We start from the raw sequence: 23,862 nt of genomic DNA on the forward strand, positions 1-23,862 counted from the left end.
TTTTTTTTTCCTCCGATTATGAACGATTTTGGGCACTTGCGTATTTCCATGTGAAATCATTTTTACAATTATTTTAACTGTTCAGTAGAATTTCTTTTTTTTTTTCTCCGTTTTGGTTGCAACCACCAGAACGGTCACAACAGCGATAGTGTAACATGATTGTTAGATAGTCCCCCTTTGGTGATGCACACTGTTTTGGCGAGAGTAATCTCCAATGGGAAGCAACAATAGGGGGAAAGGGTTATTTTCGGAGATTAAAAAATGGATTTATTCGCATATGTATATGTATATATATATGCGTGCGTATGCGTCCACGTCTGTGATATCCGTCCATGTCCGCACGTATGCCACATGCATGCGTGCGCACATCCCGTCCGCAGTATGCACGCCCGGGTTGAGGTGGAAGCATTTGTATGCATATACAAGGTAGGAATAAATGTAATTTTACGGTGCCTCTTGGGAAAGAAAAATGGCAATCAAATAGCAATAAAAGAAAACACACTGTTATGTAAAAATGAATAAAACGAAGTGTCATTTTGCACAATTTTTTCACAATTCGCTTTTTACTTTTCGCCTTTTCGCCTTTTTCCCTTTTCTCCTTTTCATCTGTTGCTTGTTTGTATGTCCTCCGGCGATTTGCCTCATAATTAACGTTTTCCGTTTTGAAACTTAGACAGGAAACACAAAATCGAAAGTGGTTCACCAGTTTGAAAAAAATTCGAAGAAAGACATCCCCCTCCCCTTTCTGTTCGTGTGAAAATATGCACAAATAGCATATGCCAGATGAGTTTTTTTTTTTTTTTTTTTTTTTTTTGTATACATGCGCAAATCTGGATATGTCAATGCGTTTACAAAGGGGGACCCCTCACGTGTATGTATCATCATTTGAACGAAATTTACGCGCACCTTTTTTTTTTGTGTATTGCGCAGAGTTTCGAACAAAGAGAAATGTTTAGTGCGATCGACGCGTCGAAAATTACAGTGCGTCGATATCGGTAGCGGTGGGTAGCAGAGCAGGTAGTCGCAGCTGTGGTGATTGCCCCCGTTGATTTGTCTTCTTATGTTTGCCCGCTTATGTGTGCCCGCTTATGTTTGCCCGCTCATGTTTGCCCGCTTATGTTTGCCCGCTTATGTTTGCCCACTTATGTTTGCCCTCCTTTATTTTCCCTCTTTTGTTTGTCTTCCCTTTTTATGTTTTAGTTTTTTGTGAATGTTTGTCAAGAATTGGCACCACTCCACCCCGACTGACGCCAATTTGTTCGAACCAGTTAGTAACAACGCCCCTGGGCTTTCCCACTACGTCGTTTTCGATAATCCTCAGAGAAATGATCCACCTGCACCACCGTCTTTAACATCCTCTAAGCAGTCGCCCATTTGGGGACTCTCTTTTTAACCCTTTTACATAACATATATTTTTTAAGTAACATCGGAGAGTACAAATTTTTCAAGTTGCTATTCGACTTTTTTTTTTTTTTTTTTTTTGTGTGAAACGAGGTCGTTAAAGGTTAGAGTGCCTTTTAGATTTTCTCGCCTGTCTCGTGTTCAGAATTGCTCTGTTGTTCTTTGAAGTTCGTTTTTTTCGCTTTAATTTTTTTTTTAACCAGCGCACGACTGCACGACGACCGCGTAGAAGGCCAAAATGAAAAGCCTCCTGAATGTCGCCCTGTATCTGCTCGTGCTTAATTTATGTATCTGCCTCATAAACGCGAAGGAGGAAAAAAATAACCCAAGTGCACCCCTTGACGTGGCACTGGAAAAATCAAATCTGAGGTACCGCAATCAGGGCAGCAAAAATGTAGGAAAAAAGAAAGCAGCCAAATTGACCACTCAAGACAGTAACTCCAAAAAGGGGTCAGCGGATATTAACAAAACGCAGAGTGTTAACAAAGGAGAAAATGGCATCCCCGATTTTAATGACAAGGATATGAGCACCATTGATGAGGGTTACCTAGGGCCCAATGTTCCCAATGAGGGTAATCAGAGCCTATCGAACGAAGACACGAAAGTAAAACCCGAAAAAGTAACAGATAAAAAGGAAAAGGGAGAACGAAAAAAGGGGGGAAGAAAAATCAATAGTGGTCAAACGAATCCAAAAAGTGAGACACAGGTAAATAATAACAATGCCGGGACGGGGAAGAAGAAGGTTTCCAAAAAAGGAGAATCTAACAAAAATGAAAAGAGTAAACAAGAAGCAAATGCAACACCAGAACAGGGTGTAACCATGCCGGTAGAGGGAAAGCAGGTACGTAAGGAAGGTGAATTGCATGTACCAAATGCAGAACAGGAGGTAGCACAGGTTGATGTGAATGGTCTCAATGAAGTAGGCTCTTCGGGCAAGTCCATCAATAAAGAAAAAAACGAATCAGAAAATTCAAACCCACAAGTAACCGGTCCAGCTGCTTCTCTTCCAACGGTGAGGCCAATTCAACAGGGGGAAAGAACCACCCAGTGGAACATCAAAAGGGTAGATGCACCAGGCTACTCGAATGGTGTAGAATCCGTGAAAGGATCGGAACCGACAACCACGTCGGATCTTGAACACAAATCGGAAACTTCGTACATTTCGCAGGGAAATCCCAAACCGGAACAAGTAAAAGAAGGAAAAAGTGGAAATGTGAAAAATGAGACATCGAAGGAGGAAAAAAAATTGCCATATGGGAAAGAAGACGAAGAAGAATCAAAACAAAATGGAGCTAGCCAAGATGGAAATAAAAAGGATGGCTTCTCAAAAAAAGACATAGTAAAACTCTTTCATGAGAATATGGACTTTTCGTCTTTAGTAGAAAATTTTAAGATTAACGAGAAGTTACAAAAAATGTCTGACGAGTTGGTAACTTTTGCGGCCAAAGCATATGATGGCTTTCTCGTGTTCGTCAAGAAAGTGAAGTTGTTCACGAACGAGATCGTGAACATTATGCAAAACTTTTGAGTGGGGAGCGCAGTGGCTATTTTGCGTTTCTGAGAGGAAAGCTTTTCACGGTAGGCGTAATTGGCACGATTTGCAAGGTGATCACAGCTTGCATGGTTAGCATGTTGGGACTGCTAACCCTGCTGGTATTACTCTTTTTATTCATTTTTATTTATTTATTTATTTATTCATTTTTTTTTTTTTTTTTTTTTTTCTTTTTAATATGTACCACTAACCACCCCCTGATGAACAAACATGTATATTCATTTTTTGAAAGGTCTATTATAACGAAAGGAGCGAATCGGTAGGGGGGGGGTCCTACCGCAGGGGCATTTTTTAAAACACTCATATGAGGCTATTCGGGGTGTTTACCCGGATTGGGTTTGCTAAAGATTTTTAGGTAAGGATAATGAAGGGGAAAAGGTTAACCAGTGAAGGAGTTAGCAAAGGAAAGAATTAGAATAAATAAAAAGTATACAGGGGAACTGATGGGGAGTTATCGTTTTGGAAGGACCAAGAGGTGGTGGTGGTGAGTGTGGGGTTCCATTGTGCTGATTTATCATCAGTTATGGTGCCCATATTCATGTTTGTAAACACTGTTGGGTTTTTTTAATTTGGTGAGCTGGCTAGGAGGGTCATTCATGGAGGTAGTCCTAAAAAAAGAGGTCCCCCCCGTCTATTCAGCACACATAACACTGCTTAATTTGTCATGTGCGAAGCTAAGAAAATGAAGACCTCCTTTTTTTCTTTTCCTTTTTTCACATACGAAGGAATAGCGGTTTAAATGCTTACTCCGCTTTCGCCGCCGTTATACAAAGGTGGGAACATAACGTGCAGTTTTGCCTTCTGCGCAAAAATGGGGTTGTGAAACACGCTCCGCTTTTCACCCCGCTGGGGAATTGTTCCCTGTGTGTGATTTGTCCGTTCAGCAGTGTGTACAGGGGTATAAATGTGCATATAATACATATACGTATATAATCTTTTTTTTTTTTTTCAACTTTTTGTCGTGAAAGCTTATGGGGGCATTCCTCTCCACGCAAGTGAAATACCCACAAAAAGGAATTCATGAGAGGTGATTTTTTTTTTTCTGTTTTTTCGTTGATAAAAATTTTACAATTTTTGGCACCCCTTTTTTTCGCCTCTCCGCACTGCAAGAAAAGGAGCGTAAACAAAAAAAAAGGAAGTGAAAATCGCTGCAATTTTGCACTTTGAAAAGGGAAAAAAAAAAAAAAAAAAAAAAAATTGTTCACACACTGTTCTGTTAGCGCATGTGTCCACATGTAGACTAATGTTACAAAGTGATGCGAATAAATAATCATTTGCGCTGGAACAAATTGGGAGGTGGTTTTTCACACCTGTGAGAAATGGTACAGATCGGGACTCTCTTCTCCGATATGTTGTTAATACACACACAGGTGAATAAACGTACGTAAGTTTACATATGGATGAAAAATTTCCACAAAATGTAATGTTTCCGTTTCGGAGAAGTCTCCTCCATAGGAGTGATTGTCGCGTGAGGTGTGTGTTGCCCCACGTTCGGTAAAAACAATGTGTGGAAAAAAAAAAAAAAAGAAATCCTTTTTTTTAAGTGTTGTTGGGTGGACGGTTAGACTGCTGTGTGTTACACACTCGCTTGAATAAACCTCTTTCCAGCTGCTTTTTTTTTTTTTTTTTTTTTTTTTTCTTATTTATTCGCAAAATGTTGTCAACTTAGCGTAAAATAAAGGAACTTCTTTCCACGTTTAAACAACTTGCACGGTTTGATGGCCCCCTTTCTATTTTCCCATGTTACAACACAGTGGGGCCAAAGCAATTTAAAATTAGTGCGTTCACTTTTCTGTTAATTTACAAAAAACGGGAAGGTAATTTAATTATTTCACCTCTTTGAGTAATTTTCCCGATTGCGAATTTATCCGTTTTAATAGATCACCCGCTGTTCTGCGGAGTTTCGAGTGACACAAAAGGGAGCAGACGTTGAGGGAACTTTGTAAAAAAATTTCCTCAAAGTTGTGTCAATTTGATGCCAAAACTGCCGCTAAGTTGACGCTAATTTTTACCCGCACAATTTTTGCGCATTAGCCCACTTGTCCATTTTCCATTTGGCCGATTTGCCCACCACCTTTTTGTGTAATTTTAACGAAGGTAAAAAAGATGGGGAAATTTTCAGACCTTGCCATTTTTTACTTGGTCTTCCTTTTAAATTTTTGCCTCTACAAAAAGGGCGTCCAAGGTTACGGTGTGGCCAATGGGGCAACGCCCAATTTTAGGAGTGGCGCCTCGAATAATGATCACGGTGAACAGAGGACAAAGACGTTAAACAGAAGCAACGGAACTCATCATAACGTCGGCACCCTCGCTAGGCGTTATCACGGGGCAGTGCTGGGCTCGACGGGGGCATCCAACTTGGGAAATTCACTCATAAGGGGGAACGCCGATGGAGGGTCTGGTACCACAGGAGGGACTACTACCACGAGTAGTGATAGAAGTCCTACACCCAGTTCGGAGAGTAGCGGCTCGTTAACCGGAACGCTGGCGCGGTTCTTTATAAACGCTATAATTAAGCCAACCGTAAACTTGGTCGTAGGTGGGAATAATCCTGTGTTTCCACCACCATCGGCAAGAACAGCGACGGAACAACCGCAGGCACAAGAACCAGTACCAACTCCCCAATCCCCCAGTGTAACCCCTCCGCGAGAAGCAGAATCCAACACCCTGATTGACAATAAAAAACTCAAGCTAGAACGTGACCAGGAAGCGCAAAAATCGGTGAATGACGTGCAGGAAGAGGTTCAGGACGAAAATTACGATGATGGCGACGATAACCGTGTGGACGAGGACACAGACGAGGGCACTGGCGAGGGCATTGACGACAACACTGACGAAGATGCCGATGAAGAAATTGTATATCGATATGACAGTGAAGAAGAAGCAAAAATAAACATGGAGGAACAAGGATTTAATTCCTTAGTGAATGATGAAACTATACACATGATTCATTTTCAAGAATATACAGACGTTGAGGAGGGGAAAGAAAAAGTTGAAGAGTTGGTTCAGTACATGACAAATTCGTTCAAGGAAAATGAGCAGCTTGTGGATACGCTTAACGATTTCTCAGATGATATAATTATGTATTTGCAGAAATGACCACTTATTTGGGGATTGGTGCTTCCGTTAAATTGAACCGTTCCTGTGTGGAGTGACACGAGGGTACCGTGTTCGTAAAAGGGGCGAAGAGATGAGCGCGATATGGGCTGCTTATGTGCATTCCCATTTATACACCTCGACTCAGATATGGAATTCCTCAAAAATAAGGCGTAACTGTGAAAATGCAATTTCGCATGTACGTATTCTGCGGCATGAATTTTGAAACCCCGATTTAGCTCACCGAGTGGGAAGTAAATCGCATGTGCATGCGTGCAGAGGTATAGATACATAGCTACATTCCTACATGCCACCTATATGACCAGAGGACGCACTGAAAAGGGGAAGAAGAAACATTTAGCGTGTCTTCGTAAAAGTGAAAACGCGCAAAAAAAAGAAAAAAAATTCTTTCATTTTGAAGTGCTACATTTTGGATATGTGTAGCGATTAATTAATTTTTTTTTTTGCATGCGGATTTAAAGGTACGTAGTTCCGCCGTTTGTTTGCTTAATTTGCTCAGCTTCATTTGGGGCTGCTCACTTGCCCATGTGACGCATGCAGCCAATGGCTAACATGGTAAATAATGGCCAATGTGGCTGTTATGGCTGATATGGCCAATATGGCCAATATGGCCAATGTGGCCAGTATGACCAATTTTGCGAACTTGCTAATTTTGTTGATTGCCTATCTCTTTTCATGCTGCCTGATTTGTTTGGCTTTCCTAACTTGCCCAATTAAAATTGCGCGTTAAAAGCAATTTTCCCAATTTATTTTTTTTTTAAAAGTGGAAATATCACTCAGCTATGCATACCGATACCGAGTGATACTCGTTCCCCCGGGGGGAGTCCTCCCCGCTATATATATTGCAACTTCGGACAAGGCAAACACGTTGGCGTTTCCGCTTGAAGGGTGAAAAGAAAAATATGTTAAGGGGTGGGGGGTTTAAATAATGGGAAAATCCCCCGTGCAGCTTTGACGTTTCGACGTTTTGACGTTTCGACATTTTGATATATTTTTTTTCTCGTTCATTCTTTTGTCTTTCGAATAAATTATCGTGTGATGGAACCGGAATCGACTTTCCCGATACTGCGCTTTTTTGGCAGTCCTCTCGTTTCGGATTTGTTAACAGTTGTTGCTTAACCGTTTGCACTCGTGAAAGGATGATACAAGTGTGGAGTTGGCCAAACAGGTGTAAAAAAAATAAAAATAAATAATATATGCGTATATATGCACACGATTGTGGATGCCCTTCTGAACGAACGAGGCCACCCCACACGACGCCTCTACAACGAAAGCATAACCCCTTCAATGCAAAAGCGGTTTGGAAATATGCACCCGTATGGAGAATGTAAAATCAGAAAAGGCTCCATGCATAAAATGAAAGGAGGTTTGCTCTGGGAAATTATTTTTCACCACTTCGAATGTGCACAGGAAGCAGACCTTATGTTTAAAATTATTGGTTAATCAGTTTTGTCGGGGGAACATATAAACATTTGTTCATCGAAATGGAAAATAATTGTTACAAAATTGCAATTGTTTGTTTGTAACAACTGGTGGAGTGTTTTTTTTTTTTTTTTTTACGTGACAGTTAGACTGTTCGGTGTGTCGGCAAAGGGTTACTTAGTTTGTTTTTTCACTTTCAAAGATGAAGGGTAAGGGTGGGTGGGTCATGTTGAGATATCACACTGATGTGCCACACTAAGCAGCCGTACCGAGGAGCCATAGCGAGTATCCACGCTAAGAGGCCAAATGGCATATTCCACACGAACGTGAAAAGGCTTCTCGTGTGCAAATGCTTCAAGAGCATCCGCTTTCTATCGTATGTCGAAACGAGTGGTACTAAACAGATGGTCGCGTCGTTTCGTATGTCTTCATAATACACGTACGGATGTACACCCCTATGCATATGCAGTAACCCATCGTTGTCGGTTTAGACGAAGCGCTTCTTCGTATCATGGTCGTTTACTGCCATTTGTGTGTTGGAATTGGGTTTGACTTTATGGCGCAATTGCCATGTCACATATTCGCTTAGTCTTTTTTTTTTTTTTTCCTTATATTATTGTTAAATTTGATTGCTGCATTTTGTTATTATTTTTATTTTGCTTTATTATTTTTTTTTTTTTGCGACATTTTTTTGTTATTTTAGCTTTTCTGCATTTCCTGCAGTTTCTGCTGTCCCTCATTGTTACTTAATTTTTTTTTTTTTTTGCGAATTTTGAATGCTGACCAGTTAACCCTACATGACTAACGAAAGAGAATACCATTTTTTTCTTGCTCCGAAGAATTTTTTTTTTTTTTTTAAACACCTAAGAACACCGACGCAAAAAAAAAAGGGTGAAGAAGAAAAGCCTTTTCAAGTTAGCCGCCTAAAACATAAAAGATTCCTTTTTTTTAAAAAAGAATATACATCGCGTCAATTTTTTCTTTTCCTTTTTTTTTATAATTCTCTTCAAGGTATGCCCTAAATAATTGTGTGTTTTTTCACTTACCATTTTGCTATTTTTTGCTATGTCATTTTACCGCCACACCTTTTTACTGCCTCATCGTTTTACTATTTCAACGTTTTGCTATTTCACCATTTCACTACCTTACCATTTTACTACCTTACCGTTTCACTACCTCACCGTTTCACTACCTCACCATTTCACTACCTCACCATTTCGCTGTTTCCTTTTTTTTAAGAACCCACCATGAGAAACCTCTCGTGTGTTACGTTCTACTTGGCCCTTTTGGTTTTATCTTCGCGGGAAAGCGGCATTTTATGTAGTGAAAGTGGGGTAAATACAAGCACCAACCTGAGGAATGGATACACAATTAATAGCACACAGGAAGGGGGAGACTACACACAGCTGAATGATGCCATCTATGACGATCAAGATTTTCCAAATAGAGGGGAGGACCTGCAAGAAGTAATTAAGGAAGTACAAGGTGTTGGTAGAGAAGAAGAAAATATTAACGAGCCTAGTACTTCCTTTCCGAAAGAAAAAAAAGGAAATATAAGAGGAGGTTCTGTACATTCAGGTGATGGCGTAGAAGCACATGGGGAAAATGAATGGATAGAAAATGACATGAATATGATGTGGGGTACTGGACGATCGGCCAATATTTCGATGGACCATGGAGAACAAGGTGACCAGGGATGGCAGTCCAGCTGGTCCACTCCATGGGATGCGGCGGAACAGGAGGCAAGCAAATCGGAAGAACGATCGGAAGAACAGTCGGTAGAGGAAGTGGAAAAGGCTGAGGAACAAGTGCCGCAAAACGCATCTTCAGTGTGGGAACAAAATGATGAGGAAGGAGGAGAAAGGGTTAGATGGGAATACGAAGAAGAGGGGGTGCCTACACCGAATAATGTACACGAATCTTTGAAGGTGAATCCTCTTTTATTTGACCAAGTTAATGTTAACGATGAGGATGTGTTGCCACGTGCAGAAAATGTAGAAGGGGAGAGCCCTTCCAACGAATGGGCAGAGAAGGACATCACGCAGGAGGGTGGAGATAGAACTCGAGAAAATGAAGAGGACGTGCAGGAAAGGGAACAAAATGTGCAAGAAGGTAGAGAGGAAGTCCAAGAAAATGAAGAGGACGTGCGAAAAGTTGAAGAGAACGCAGAAAATGTTGAAGAGAACGCACGAAACGTTGAAGAGAGCGTAAAACCGGAGAGTCAGCAACAGGAAGTGCCAGAAGATGTGCAGGAGCAGGTAGAAGAGCAGGCAAAAGAAGTGGAAGAACCAGAAGAACAGCAACAAATGCCTGAATTGGAAGAAGAGCTAGCGGAAGTAGCGGAAGAAGAGAAGCCACACGAACAGGAGATCATCGAAGAACAAGTGCAGGAGATCCTCGAAGAGCTGCAGAATGTAGCGGAAGAAGAGCAAATGCCGGAAAGGGAGGAAGAACAAGTGCAGGAGGTGATCGAAGAGCTGCAAAAATTAGCGGAAGATGAGCAAATGCCGGAACGGGAGGAAGAACAAGTGCAAGAGGTGATCGAAGAGCAAGTGCCCGAACCGGAGGAAGAAAATGTGCATGAGGTAATTGAAGAGCTGCAGGAGATGATCGAAGAGCAAGTGCCCGAACCGGTGGAAGAACAAGCGCGAGAGGTGATCGAAGAGCTGCAGAATGTAGCGGAAGAAGAGAAGCCACACGAACAGGAGATCCTCGAAGAGCTGCAGAATGTAGCGGAAGAAGAGAAGCCACAAGAACAGGAAGAACAAGTGCAGGAAATCATCGAAGAGCAAATGCAAGAGGTGCTCGAAGAGCTGCAGAATGTAGCGGAAGAAGAGAAGCCACAAGAACAGGAAGAACAAGTGCAGGAAATCATCGAAGAGCAAATGCAAGAGGTGATCGAAGAGCTGCAGAATGTAGCGGAAAAAGAACATCCAGCAGAACAGTCTGAGGAACAGCCACGAGAGGATGGAGCGGAGGAACCACGGGAGGAATACGGGGAAGAGGAGTCCGATGAATCGTCTGGCGAAAGCTTTTTTCAAGGGATACACTTTCGAGAATATATAGATATTAGAAGTATTAAAAACAGTGCCGGAAATATGATGAGAAATATGTTCAGCATATTTGGTGGAGACAATGGGCTTGTGGGTATGTTCAAGGATTTAGCGGGGAATTTTTCCAAAAACGACGAGAATATTGACGAGAATGTTGACGAAAATGTAGACGAAAATGTGGAATGAAGTGAAATAAAATAAAGTAAAACCGAACAACTGCCAAGCATCATTGATGCGAAATTGTATTAACACGTACACTTTACAAATTGCGATTTTTACGAAATGGAAGTTGTATTTATATATATATATTATTTTTTTTTTTTTTTTTTTTTTTAAATTTACATCATAAGTTACCAAAAGAAAGAGGTAGTAATCCTGCACAGTGAAGTTGCGGAGTTCTACGTTGGTAGAACTCATTTTGTCCGCGCAGTTCACTTTTTTCTTTTTTTTTTTTGGGGACCATAATGATGAAGCCTAGTAGCATTCCGTTTTTTCTTTTCCTTCATCTTACATTCTTTTTCTTTTCCTTTTCCATCCGCTTGCGTTCTTTTTCTTTTCCTTTTTTCCACTCCTTTCCCCTTCACCCGCGTGTGTGATACACGTAACATTAAAAATGGTGCCATAGAAAAAAACTCCACCGTCCCCAGCAAATAATCACTTAAAGAGTTGTTATAAAATAAAAACGTGGCTTTTTTTTGCCATCTAAAAGGACTATCGAACTGGCAGGGGTTTTTTTTTTTTTTTTCCCACTTTAATCACTTCGCTGTGCATGCAACAGTACCCACTGGTTAGGAGCTTTGTTTAGGAACAAACTGTTGCTTAAAATTAAGGGAACGCAAAGCGCTTTTTTTTTTTTTTTATTCACGAGAAATTTGCATATCGGCGAACTCGCAAATGTGTACACTGGAACATTTACCCCCCCCCATGAGGGGCGTTATTTTCCGGTGGTACCATTCCCAGCAGAGTGAAATGCAAAACAAGAAACCGAACGAATGGAGCGGCGACTCCCCTGTGTGCATTATTAAAATTAAGGGAAAAACGTGCGATTAATAAAATAAAGTTCGCCGCGTAATTAAAAGGGAGGAGGAAGAAGGATAGTTATTTTATTTTCCTTCCTAAGGAAAATTTTAATTCGCACACATGCACACTTCGGATCGGCGATCTACATGGTTCCAAATGTGCAGACAATATGAAGAAGTCTTTTTAATTTCGTTTTGGATTTGTGCGACCTAGGTAACACTCGCGAAGGAACCGCTTTTTTTTTTTTTTTTTTTTTTTTTTTTTTTTTCTACCAGCAACGTCCCCAAAGAGCAAAACTTCCACTGCGGGAACAACAACGCACAATTGTGTTTGTGTAAGACCGTACGTCTATGCGAACATCTTCCCATTAGCGCAGCTATGCATCCGCCAATTACAACCAACTTGGCCGTTTAGCCAAAACGTGTTCTCATTTGTCCATTCGTTTGTTTAGAACGTGGAGTTAGAGGATTCCCACATGTGTACCAGTGCTGATTTTCCCATTTTTGTATTTTTTTTTTACCCAAGGGGCTAGAAACAAAGAAAGAAAAACAAAGAAAGAAAGAGGCTCTCGTTGCAGAGGGTGAAAGGAAACATATCGCGGAGTCGTAAAAGTGTGAACAGTGTTTCTATTCTGTTAACATTGCGGGTAGGTAAATACGTCCAATTAGCTGTTTTCCTCCCCTTGAAGATTCTCACCCGTTCCCCTTTTGAAGAAGCAAAAATGAAGAAACTCCTAAGCGTTGTGCTTTACTTTTTCATCCTACACAAACACTTAGATGCAAAAAGTGGAAATCTGAGAACCAGTGATGCCAAAAATGAACAAGTTGAAAAAAAAAATTTTTCGAATGGATGGGTCCCTTACTATTTACCCCAAAAAGGACAGACTACACCAATTGCTCTCTTGGCTGCTCTTCCAGAGAAAACGATTTTTAGAAAATCAGACAACATGAGAAAGGACATGAAAGAAGAAGAAGAGGAAGAAGAAGAAGGAGGTGAGGAAAATGTGAGTAGTTTAATCCAATCGGGTGAAGAGAACGATGGAGATTTTCAATTTAGGCTTCAAATAGTGGAAGGTGCAGAAGACTCGACAGACACGGAGCTGGAGGGGGAAGGGTCCTCACCAGCTGATGCTGTGCACATGGAAGTGCCAACTGGTGAGGTGGACAATTTGGAGAAGGGGGAAGCACTGCTCGAACAAGTTGAGGTGCATACAGCTGAACATGCAGCGGAATTAGTAGCAGAACCGGTGGAAGAAGAACCGATGGAAGAAGAACCCGTGGCTGCCCCCGTTGATGAGGAACCTCAAGCCGCAGACGATGAAAATGGAGAAGCGCCAGAGGAAGCACAATCTCTGCCGGTGCAAGAAGCCGACGAAGTGTCAGTTGAAGAGGGGCAAGAAGGGACACCTTCGGTGGCTGAGCAGACCGTAGATGAGAGTGTGCCTAGCGAGCCTGAAGATGTAGCTGTGCCTAGCGAGCCTGCAGATGCAGCTGTGCCTAACGAACCTGAAGATGCAGCTGTGCCTAGCCAGCCAGTAGATGAGAGTGTGCCTAGCGAGCCCGCAGACGCAGCTTTGCCTGAGCCCAACGAAAGCAATGGCAGCGAAGTCGACACCGAGGAAGAAGAAAGCGGAAAAGAAAATTTTTACCATTTAGAGGAAGATGAGGAGGAAGAAGAGGAAGAGGAAGAATTCGAAGATGACTATGACAACGTAATGCACAAAATAAATGAGCACGAAGGAGAGACTCCTTCGAATGATGGTCCAAAGAATTTGAACAGAGCAGATATAATAACCATGCTTGCCGTGCGAAACATGTTAAGTGCGTTAAACTATGACTACGCAGTTATGGATTTCCTCACAGGTTTTAATCCTGACGTGATTAGTTCGATCTACGTGTTTTGAAGAGGGGCAAGCTGTGGTGAAGTGCCTACATGGGTGGTTAAGCAGGCATGGAGATGAGTATATGGCTAGCGTGGAGAAAGACACACGAACACGGACAGGGACACTACCAAATACTCAACAGTGTTATCCACACCCGTGACAGGTGTCACTTCACATTTGCAAATATACCCAACTATTTTTTTTTTGTGCAATTTTTTTTCGTTTTTAAAATTGTCGCTGCTGCTATGTGCTATACGACACACCCCAGTTTGGTGTAATTCTAGTCGGACGTCCCAATTGGGATGTTTTCCTTGACAAGTCTCCTTTTTATGTTCCTCAAAAAAAAAAAAATCCCCCCTTTTAATCATCTTTAATAAGAGAAACATTTCATATTTTTCATTTAAAAAAAAAAAATTCAATTTTGTAAAAATAAAAATTACGCGAAAATGCGAAATTGTCTGTGTACACTATTTTTTGTGAAATTGGGACGGAGGAAAAAAGTGAATGAAAGGAGAGCATGAGGGGTGCAAGAATGGTACGTTCTTAAAGTCACCACTGCTGTGGTTTGAGGGGGAAAGCTGTTTCGCTTCCCCAATTGTTCAGTCCATTCGTTTGCAACAGAGGTTCCCATTATGTAGTAACAAGCGCATGTAGAGTTCTCAAAAATGGTGTTTTGTTTGTTTAGCTGCTCAAAGGTACAATGGGGGGGAAGAAAAAAGTAGGGAAAATGTTGGGTCGTATTAACCCTTTTTTTATGTGTAGAACCTGCGAAGTGTTACGCGTCTACCCCTTACGTGGGATAAAATGCCACTTGATTCTTAGAAGGAGATAAAATTTGGTGATTTCTCACGATAGATAGCAATAGTAACGCTAATAGTGGCGACATAATTGTGGCACTTCCCACTCGTCATTGCAATCATGAACGGTTGTGCTGTTGGGAAGAACCGCGTGTTCCCTGTTGTGTGTATCTCCCCGATGTAATGCGCTGACGCGGGATCAGTAACAGCCAGAGTGCTTCTGCGGCCCCATTAGGAATAGAAACCCATTCAGGCATGTTTCAGGGTCGATGGTTTGGTCAGAATGTACGAAAGGTGGAAGGTTCTAAGATGAGCGAACAAGGAGAGTAGAATTGTCGCTTGTAAGAGGTTTGGCATGATACTCCATAGTTATAGTTGAACTTGTGCCTATATCCATGGTTATGTTTAGATTTATAGTTATGGCTTTTTTTTTTTTTTTTCACCCTCGCCATGGCTAGCACAAAAGTGCCAACCCTCCTCCTGTGGACCCTTTCAAACGTACACCCTTTGACCCGCTTCACATTTTCATCCAGATGCACGTAAAATAAACATGGCAGTTATCATATGACAATTACTTTTTTGGGACTTCTTCCGCGTAGTTGCACATGGCAAATGAGAGGGGGAAAAAAGAAAAGAGTGGCACTCTTTTGTGAAAGCCATTCCTTTTAGCCACCCATAAAAAAGGAACCAAGCGAATATATTTGGCTGAACGGTAAAATTGAATCTCCACAATGTAGTACATTTTTTCCCATTTTTATATTCGCCTCTTTTTTTAGTTCACCAAGTATGATTTTTTTTTTTTTTTTTTGTTCTCTTTGTTAGCTAGCGGTTGGGTGATTTGCTTCACGTTACCATCACGTGGAAGTAATTTTTTTTCTCTCACTTTGAGAGGAACAGTAACATCATCTGTGTACGCCTCTGCCTTATGTTAGCATGGCTTCTTACATATTCTACATATGGGTAAAAAAAAAAAATTACCAGGACGGGAACGACTGAGGCTACTTGGAAAAAATGCTGTCGAGAATTCTTCGATGGAACAGAAATTCTTGCTGCTTGTCTTTTGTGCCCATGAGGGCCCCAGCGAAGAAGAAGAACGTACAGGAGAAGAAGAAGAAGGAGTCGTAAGTGCCGCCCCTTGGTGTAGGATTGCGTGGTGCACATTTGTGTATAGGGCGAGAGAGAAAAGCGTGTCGGTTATGTCTCTGTGTAGATTTATAAGAGCTCATATCGATGGGTTGGGGTTAACTGTTGCGTCATTTTTGCCCCCACCGTCGCATGACCATGGCACACTACACCACGCCATCGGTTAACTGCTTCACCACAGCTTCGTCACCGTTTCGTCACCGCTTCGTTACCTCCCCCCTTTAAGGGCTGAAGACAAAGATAAACTGTCCGAAACGAGGTACCTGCCGTATATTCCGCCCGCCTACGTTGCGGACACGGTATCCTTTTTCAAGGACAAAAACAAGGTGGACAATCTGCTGTCCCTAATTTTTGGCCCCCAAAATGCGACGGACTCGTACGAAGACAGAGTCGAGTACCAGAAGAGGTTCGAGTTGTACCAATTTTTGAAGCAGGTATGAGGAGGAGCAAGAGGAGAAGCATAAACATGCCACGTGTTTGTTCTCTTCACCTGCACAGTATTCACTCTGCCACCTCTGCACACCCTCATGCTGATTAGTTTACTGTTCTGAATGATTTTTTTTTTCTTCTTTCCTGGAGTAATTTCATAGAGATAAAAGAGACATGCGAGTGGAGAGGAAAAAAAAAAAAAAAAAAAACACTCGCAATGGTCACACATATGCATAAGAGGGTACATGCTGATGTATCCATCCCAGTAGCCTCTCTCACTATCCAAATAAACTGCATCCATTTTAAAATTTCTTCACAGAGGGAGGAAGAAAAGTACGAAAGGCATTTACTAAAAATGAAAGAAAAAATATTCAAGGCAATAGAAAATTTACCGGAGGAATTATACGACGAGAGTATCCAAAGTGGTGAACTGTTTGATCATAAAGAAATTCAGTTTGGTCTCAAGTACGAAAATGATATAGTAAAAGGTTTGAGTAACTACAGGCAGAAGTTGCTGCATGTGTACAAGATCCTGCTTTATTTGCGGTTCCCTTTTTACTTGGTTAAAAAAAAAAAACCCATGTTGTTTTATATAAGTGAAAGTAAGGCGGTCAGTCGACAAAAGCAAATTAATGCACAAAGGAAAAAATTAAAAAAGAAGTAGATCTCTGGGTGGGGAGGTAAAACGGACAGAGGAGAAGAAAGGCTTGCATTGGTGGGTCCTATCTGATCGCGTCTTGTTTGTACAACGGTTGGGGGGGGGGGAGCACTGTCCTGGCTGCCTTGGCAACCCACCTCCCTGGAACTGAAGTAACCATTTTAAGCTTCTTCTTCATCGCCGTCGCTGTATTCCTTTTGAAGGGGAAAGGGTTCGTTTGGAGCACCCCACATGCGCGCAAGTGTGCAAAAAAAAAAAAAAATAGTCATACGTGTATATATGTACATGCGTAAATTTTTTTTTTGGTTTTATTCTGTCCTGTTACCATATTGGTGATGAGCTTCTTCCTGAACAAGTACTCCTCCAGGTCTTTCGTTTTGAACGAGTCCTTATCTACAAATGAAAATTAATTTTAGCAAGGATGTGCGTCGTGTGGTGTGTGTGCGTTTGTTCGGGGACGATAAATTGCGGAATTTTTTTTTTTTCCTTTTTCCTGAGTACTTCCAAAGTCTTCAAATCCAACGCAGGTTTTTATGAGAACTCCGTCGATGAATAAACATAAGCTGGGCAAAATTTTTATGTTTAATTTGTTCATAAAAAATAGACAATTTTTGGCTTCCACTCTGCGAAGGGGTAATGGGGGGAGGGGCAAATCCAATGGAGGGCGAGTGCGTGTGTGCCAACGAGCGACAAATTTGGGAAGTGCGTTTAGACCGTTTTTATGGTCAGGCGAATGCTACTGCGGTATTGCTCTGCCGCTTTTCTAATTTGCCGCTTTTCGGATTTGCCGCCTTTCCGCTGCTTCCGTTTGGTTACTTGATAAATTTCGTGGCAAGGTGTATGTTGGCCAGCTTGATCAAATGGACGTGTAAAATGTCGCAGCGCTTGAACGAGTTGTCGTAAAAGTGGCAAACCTTTGTGCAGAGGAGGGACACAAAAAATGCAACAACATGTGAATACGTAGGCATAGGTTTGTTAAAAGGGAGAAAGTGAAGCATCCGTTTTATTTGTGTACGTATATGTACATAGATGCTCCATTCACACATTTTACCACGTTGCTGTTTTTAAGGACGGTGGGTATGAAGTCCTTTTCACTTATTTCGAGGTAAACGCCGTCTTTCTTCAACTCCTGTTTTTTCTAGCAACAAAAGAAAAAAGGGGTATGGGGGGGGAATCGTGCTGTGGGGAGGCACAATCGATTCTCTGGTTACGGCGTGCGCCACAAAATTGCCCCATTTTTGCAAAACTACTTCCACGTACTTTAAGTTGCGTAAGTCGCTTCTCCCTCCATTTCCGGATTTCCTCCTCGTCGCTGTTTTCGTCTACTAAAGGGTTTCACGTTGAAACGTTTTTTTTTTTTTCCATCCATTTTTTACGCTTGCTAAGTTGACAACTTATTCGCTTTAACGAAGCAACGCGTACGAACTTTTGAATGCACATGTAGAGATGGAAGTGTAAAGTCACACATAAGTGATTGTGTTGACTCATTAAAGCACTGGCGCTAAGTAGCATTATGCAGTCTTTCCACTGTGTTATGCCTACCTCGGGGGGAGATTTCCCCTCCCTTTTCTTCATCCAGCAACTGTGTATGCTTCTCTTTGCTTCGATTTTTTTCATTTCCCAGTTTGTATTCATTCGTTAAGTTTTCTTTGGCCTTTTCCTGTAACATTGGGGATGCCACGTGGGGAAGAAAAAAAAAAAAAAAAAGGGGAACAGATCAGTATTATGGGAGGCTCCTTCCATCAGGTGAAACCACAGCGGGGGTGCAGTCACAGTGTGCAGAAGTCCCCATACCTACATGCGCACATGTGAACATATGTATGGACATACACACGCGCACATTTGTCGTTTTGCGCTGAGGTAGAATCTGTAGGCGAGAGTTTTTACCAGCGTAATGGCCGTGCATATATCAGACAGCTTATTTTTCGGAAGCATCTTTCAAGGGGGGTATTTGAAATTGCTATTCGGTTTGGTAATAACAAAACTGCTATGTAAGTGTGTCCTCACAGTTGATTTTTTTTTCCACAAATTACATGCTTTATGTTTTACGATTGGAAAAAAAAAAAAAAATGGCACTATGGGGAAAGCCTTTTTTTAAGTTGCTTAATTATGTATTGGTTAATTTAAACATGCATATATCTAAAAGAGGGGGGGATACGTTGTTACGAGATGGAACATGCCATGTGGAGGGGTGATGGTGGTAGAGGGACCCCTTCTTACATATGCGTGGAAGCAGCACATATGCATTGGCACAGCATATATACACATAAAATAAAAATAACGTGAATGAAGGGGGGTAAAAAAAAAAAAAAAAAAACGGGTGGAAATAGGCCCGGGGAGAAAATGTGTGACGTAAAAAAATGGGACAAAAAAAGTTAGGGCAGAATGGGGAGCATATGGGGGGGGAGGGCACAAAATGGGGTGTGCCAACCGCGACTAGTTAAGGGTAACTGGCGAAGTGTGCAAATCAAGCTTGGCGAAAATGAATCTTCCAAAACAAAAGGCAAGGGTGGGGGGGTCTACTTAAATCATCGTATAAACATATACACAAATTTTTTTTTTTTTTTTCACGCAACAAATTTTACTTTCATATGATTAAGGATGACCTTTCAAAATGGCGAAAAAAAAAAAAAAAAATTCCGTTTAGGCAATAGGGGTTACATCGTGCGAGCACGTACGGAGGTATACAAAATATATTTCTCCTTGGCGGTGAAAAATTTCGCAACGACTGCATTAATTCTGTAACATCACGGTCGTATGAATAAATTTAAGCGTGACGTGCCTTCTTAGGATTAATTAAATTTCTTCCCTTGATTGTTCTTCATTTTTTTTCGTCCAAATGGCATTGGTGCTTACGTGACATGGTACGACATGGCACTATGCATCCTTGCTGTTACGCACTTGAGTGAGTTGCGCCTCGGAAAACGCTTCAACTGGCAGGCCACACACGCAGGCAATCCCATGAACGCCTGCGCAAGTATACATGTACTCTGCGTAGGACCTGCATAGGCGCGTTTTTCCTTTCCGCTGTGCAGTGCAAATTTGCTGGGGCCAACTCCACGGTCGACCCGATGACCTTCACCTTTTCCCTTCCTCTTTTATCTTTCTCCATGCGTTCTCCCCCCTCGTCCTCCTCATCTGCCAAAGCGATTGCTTTCAAACATGCGAAATGCAATTTGAATTAAAAAATGACAGGTGACCATGAGAAGCGGGTACCAACCCCAAATTGGGACACTGTCCTTTGTTTTTTTGGGTTGCTCATTTTATTTTTTTTTCTCCGCTGCCGTTTTTCGTCCTCCAGTCTTCTATGGGGAAGGACTAAAAGGGGGGAAAAAAATGGGCAGTGCAAAGTGGGGAGCGCAAAATGGGCGCTTCCTTTCGCGTAGTGTGCGTCCGCCCCCCATCAGTTGTTGGTTAAACCCACCTGGAGCTTCGTGATGCACTTTGTGATGTACTTGTTTATGAGTATCCCGATGATGAAAGAAAACACCATTTGTGTGTAGTAACCATCAATCAGCAGGCATTTCCCTGATAGGAAAAGGAGACAAATTTTGGGTAAGTAATTCCATGTGTACTGTGTGTATGTGTGTGTAGCAAATTGGAGGGGCCACTTCGCAAGGAATAATACAAGCCCTGATTATGCACAGCGTAAAAGGACATGAACATATTTTTTTTTTAAAAAGGTACCTCCGTAGCACACTGTTCTGTCGGTATAATCCAGTAGCCACAGAAATATGGTTGACCACTAAAAAGGGGGGATAGAAAAAAAAGAAAAGAGCAGGTGGAGTGGTGATGGATATGAAATATTATCCCTCTGAATCGTTCTTTAGACGAATAGGTTATCGGTTTGATGTTTTTTTTATCTTCTGCCGTTAGAGTGACCCTGGTTGACTCTCCACTCATGCGTTATTATTTTTGTAGGTTACGTGTGATCCCATGTTGTTAACGGTGTTTAGGAAGGTCATGTAGGTTCCACCAATTTCGGGGTCTGAAATTATATTCTGGAAGCTCATCTGTTGGGGGGATGGAGAGAGGGAAGGGTATAAGTGTGGGGTCGATCAAAGGGGGGCATCTAAGGACGCGGTGATGTACGCGGTGATGTACGCGATGATGCACGCGATGATGCACGCGAAGGCATCTTCCGTGCGGATCAATTCCTCACGAAAAGGGGTCCCCCTGGGAAGTGATGACCCCCCTGGGGAACTGTCCCTCTCCACAGTACAACACAATTTCGACAGCCCTCGTGGAACGCCCATTACCGATGACACAGTCATGAGGTCGATACAAAAATGGTTAAAAACCTGCGCCACGAAAATGTACAGGTAGTACGAATACAAGTAAACTTGCGGGAGCTCCGACTTATTCGAATATATATACTCCGTCAGGGGTAACAAGGTGGACAAAATTATGTTAGAAAGGTATCTTAGTAAGTAACCGTAGTAGTATATACTAAGGGGTTTTATATTTTTAATTATTTTTCCTATTATGGCTGATGATATGATTGATATAGGAATGAAAAATGGATTGAAGATCGCAAACTCTTCTTTGGTGATGCCTTTTTTCAACATTTTGAAGTTGGTTCCAACCTCCACGGAGGCAAATGGGAAGCGGTTCAGGAGGAATATAAAAATGAATATTTTCATCGGTGGTAGGAACAGCAATTGGTACAAGTTTTTATACGTATCCTTTGAGTTGGCGAACTCGTTTGAGCTTTCGTTGGGGTGTTTTGCTTCACTGGGGTGTTTTGCTTCACTGGGGTGTTTTGCTTCACTGGGGTGTTTTGCTTCATTGGGGTGTTTTGCTTCACTGGGGTGCTGGTTGCCCTTTTTGACGAGCGCACTTTTCACCTCGCCATCATTCTTCTCCTTCCCATTATCTTCCATCATTTCTTTTTTAAAACAAGTCAATATGGTCAGCGCCAGAATGAATACTCCCCAAAATTTTAAAAAGATATTCATATCAACAAAGGGTTGAAAGGATGGGTATATCACGTCCATGCTTTCGTGCAAATGCCTATAGTGACTAGACTGGTTAAACATGGAGTGCATGCATTGTATGTACTTCCTAAAAATGTAAAAGCAGATGTTCTTGTTGTTTAACGTCAGGAAGGACAACTGTGAGACGCAGTAGCCGATGTTCTGTCCGAGGATGTTGCAGGTGGAGGCTAGCCTGTGGGGTGGATGGAGGGGAAAAAGAAAAAAAAATGAAAAGTGGGTAGGCTTCTCTACATGTGATCACTCATGAGAGACGTCTTTTTTCTCGCTTTTCATCGGTGTGTGCTTTGCGCAGAACGTGGAAGGATAAGAGCTCATTACATTACTCCTTCCTTGTTGTTCCACTCGCGTTGTGTATCTTGGCCACTACTGCCCTTCCACTCTAAGTTGCGTTTACCCTTTGTTCTCCTCGGATAACATGGTCAGCGCCCAGCCATCGACTGCTATATCCTGGGTAGCCATCAAAAAGAACAGCACGAAGAAGAAGGTCGCCAGGAAGTACAGATTCGTGATGTTGCCCCTTTCCCCTAACCACACGCTCACGTATTTCCCACAGCAAATCATCGAAAAGCTGCAAATTAGCTGCGAATTGGAGGGAATTAAAAAATGATGGAAGTTGTGTTTCGTCGTTTGGCTGATCGTTTATTTGTTCGATCGATTGTTCGTTCGATTGTTCGTTCGTCCGATTGTTCGTTCGTCGTGCGCCACAAGGCCTTTCCTCCGCATGGTGGTCCATCCCCCTTTGAAATACCTGAAGCGGGATTATCCAACTTTTCCTCCTCCCGATTTTTTTATGGTACACAGAATCGACAAGCGGGGCCCACAGCAGTTTTAAGCTGAGGGGAAATTAAAAAAGGGCGTCGGAAAAAATGAACAGCAGTAAGGTAGAAAAAGTATCTGCGGCAAATATCGAAGTAGAATCCCCCCCACACACACACACACACTTGGGAGGCATGCCCATATGCAAAACTAAACACTTTTGTGTGCTAACCTGAAGGGTATACTAACTAGGGACAAAATGCTCAACTGGGAGTAGCTCACTTTGTCTTGAATTATTAGGGGGACCACGGACGAGACACCGATTGGGACGCCTTAAAAAGAGGAGGGAAACGCGCACAGGTGTGTGTAGAAGCACATGTGTTGTGAGGCAACCACGTCGTTACAGGGGGAAGCATGATCGTGGACCACGTAGTGTAGTGTCCTATTCAGCCGATTCATGAATCCACCAATCCGCCGCGAAGCAGTGTAGTGACGGAATGCGGAGAGAAAAGCTCGTTGAATTGCGTTTTTCGTTTTTCCGTCCAATGTGCCTTCACATGCACCGACATATGTAGGTATTTATTTACATGTGGCGTCCACACGGGAGTGCGGAACATGCCGACGTTGTGACCCCCGCCGAACCACTCCTGATTAACAACAGGGGGAGCGAGCACTTTTCCCAATTTTTCCCGTTTTCCCAATTTTTCCCGTTTTTCTCAAATTTCCCGTTTTTCTCAAATTTTTCCCGTTTTTCTCAAATTTCCCTTTTTTCTCAAATTTCCCTTTTTTCCCGTTTTTCCCCTCACAATTGTGTACACCATACAGGCGAGGTGGTGCGGCACTTAGGCAGTCCCTTTCTCGGGGGAAGCACATAATGCATGATTACCTTGTATAGTATATAGCAACAGTAAAAAAATAATGTTGTAAAAGTCGTGGCCCTTGGTGGGCACTTTCACCTTCACTTTCTCCTCATCCTTACAGTAACTCCCTCCATCTTTTACTGCGCCATGTTTTTGCTTCCTCTCTTTTAATACATTCGCGTCAGTTTTGTCATGTACAGTTTTGGTCATAATGGAAATTGTGTAATTATCTTGCGTTTTTTTTTGCGAAAATATCGTAGGCTTCCCTTTGCGCGCTATAATTTGTGTGCTTGGTTTTCTTCCTTATACTTGCCGCTTTGGGGAACCTTTTAAAAACTGCTTATCGCTTGAATCGATTTTTTCTTTTTTTTTCCTTCCTAACTGTTTTGCTTGTCCCATAAGTGGTTTAATTATTTATTTGTTTGTTTTTTTTTTTTTGTTTTTTTTTTCCTCCGCAAGAATGTCAGTTATTTTTTCTTTTTTCCCCCCTCATTTTGGGTGCCTTTAAAAAAAAAATAATTACACCTAAATAATTGTGCTTTGAGTTCTTTTTTACGTATTTCCTCATGTACCTTTTTAGGTATTATTTTCTCATGTACCTTTTTGGGTATTATTTTCTCATGTACCTTTTTGGGTATTATTTTCTCATGTACCTTTTTACGCATTTTGTATGTACCTTTTTACCTATTTTTTATGTACCTTTTTACTTATTTTTTATGTGTTTTTTTGTGTTTCTTTTTCACATGGGAAAACAACTTAGGCAGGAAAACATTCG

General features: G+C 41.8%; 7 protein-coding genes across 7 annotated transcripts; 5 read left to right on the forward strand and 2 right to left on the reverse strand.

Annotated features, from left to right (window-relative positions):
• Positions 1–1,639: 1,639 nt before the first annotated feature.
• Positions 1,640–2,929, forward strand: PCYB_062980 (hypothetical protein; the record flags this gene model as incomplete). Its single annotated transcript, XM_004221465.1, has 2 exons — positions 1,640–2,246; positions 2,280–2,929. 2 exons carry the CDS (start codon positions 1,640–1,642, stop codon positions 2,927–2,929), a joined length of 1,257 nt encoding a protein of 418 aa, XP_004221513.1.
• A 2,130-nt stretch (positions 2,930–5,059) lies between these two features.
• PCYB_062990 (hypothetical protein) lies at positions 5,060–6,052 on the forward strand (the record flags this gene model as incomplete). The annotated part of the gene is made up of 2 exons (XM_004221466.1): positions 5,060–5,492; positions 5,535–6,052. The coding sequence occupies 2 exons, from the start codon at positions 5,060–5,062 to the stop codon at positions 6,050–6,052; spliced, it is 951 nt and encodes a 316-aa protein (XP_004221514.1).
• Positions 6,053–8,731: 2,679 nt separating this feature from the next.
• On the forward strand, positions 8,732–10,731 carry PCYB_063000 (hypothetical protein; the record flags this gene model as incomplete). Its single annotated transcript, XM_004221467.1, has 1 exon — positions 8,732–10,731. A coding segment is annotated over one exon (1,998 nt), but the record flags the coding sequence as incomplete, so codon positions are not given.
• Positions 10,732–11,514: 783 nt separating this feature from the next.
• Positions 11,515–13,468, forward strand: PCYB_063010 (hypothetical protein; the record flags this gene model as incomplete). Its single annotated transcript, XM_004221468.1, has 3 exons — positions 11,515–11,585; positions 11,841–11,907; positions 12,254–13,468. 3 exons carry the CDS (start codon positions 11,515–11,517, stop codon positions 13,466–13,468), a joined length of 1,353 nt encoding a protein of 450 aa, XP_004221516.1.
• A 1,787-nt stretch (positions 13,469–15,255) lies between these two features.
• On the forward strand, positions 15,256–16,480 carry PCYB_063020 (hypothetical protein; the record flags this gene model as incomplete). The annotated part of the gene is made up of 3 exons (XM_004221469.1): positions 15,256–15,365; positions 15,614–15,821; positions 16,136–16,480. The coding sequence occupies 3 exons, from the start codon at positions 15,256–15,258 to the stop codon at positions 16,478–16,480; spliced, it is 663 nt and encodes a 220-aa protein (XP_004221517.1).
• Positions 16,471–18,514, reverse strand: PCYB_063030 (hypothetical protein). The gene is made up of 8 exons (XM_004221470.1): positions 18,362–18,514; positions 18,017–18,134; positions 17,735–17,796; positions 17,526–17,612; positions 17,291–17,388; positions 16,976–17,097; positions 16,800–16,867; positions 16,471–16,668 (listed from the first exon to the last, which is right to left on the reverse strand). Exons 1-8 carry the CDS (start codon positions 18,407–18,409, stop codon positions 16,636–16,638), a joined length of 636 nt encoding a protein of 211 aa, XP_004221518.1. The 5' UTR covers positions 18,410–18,514; the 3' UTR covers positions 16,471–16,635.
• Positions 18,515–19,877: 1,363 nt separating this feature from the next.
• PCYB_063040 (acetyl-CoA transporter) lies at positions 19,878–23,502 on the reverse strand (the record flags this gene model as incomplete). Its single annotated transcript, XM_004221471.1, has 8 exons — positions 23,114–23,502; positions 22,460–22,559; positions 22,220–22,304; positions 21,866–22,050; positions 20,734–21,643; positions 20,401–20,487; positions 20,162–20,219; positions 19,878–20,107 (listed from the first exon to the last, which is right to left on the reverse strand). Exons 1-8 carry the CDS (start codon positions 23,295–23,297, stop codon positions 19,878–19,880), a joined length of 1,839 nt encoding a protein of 612 aa, XP_004221519.1. The 5' UTR covers positions 23,298–23,502.
• Positions 23,503–23,862: the final 360 nt, after the last annotated feature.

This window comes from Plasmodium cynomolgi, chromosome 6, assembly GCF_000321355.1.
Source record: "Plasmodium cynomolgi strain B DNA, chromosome 6, whole genome shotgun sequence".
Lineage (NCBI taxonomy): Eukaryota > Apicomplexa > Aconoidasida > Haemosporida > Plasmodiidae > Plasmodium > Plasmodium cynomolgi.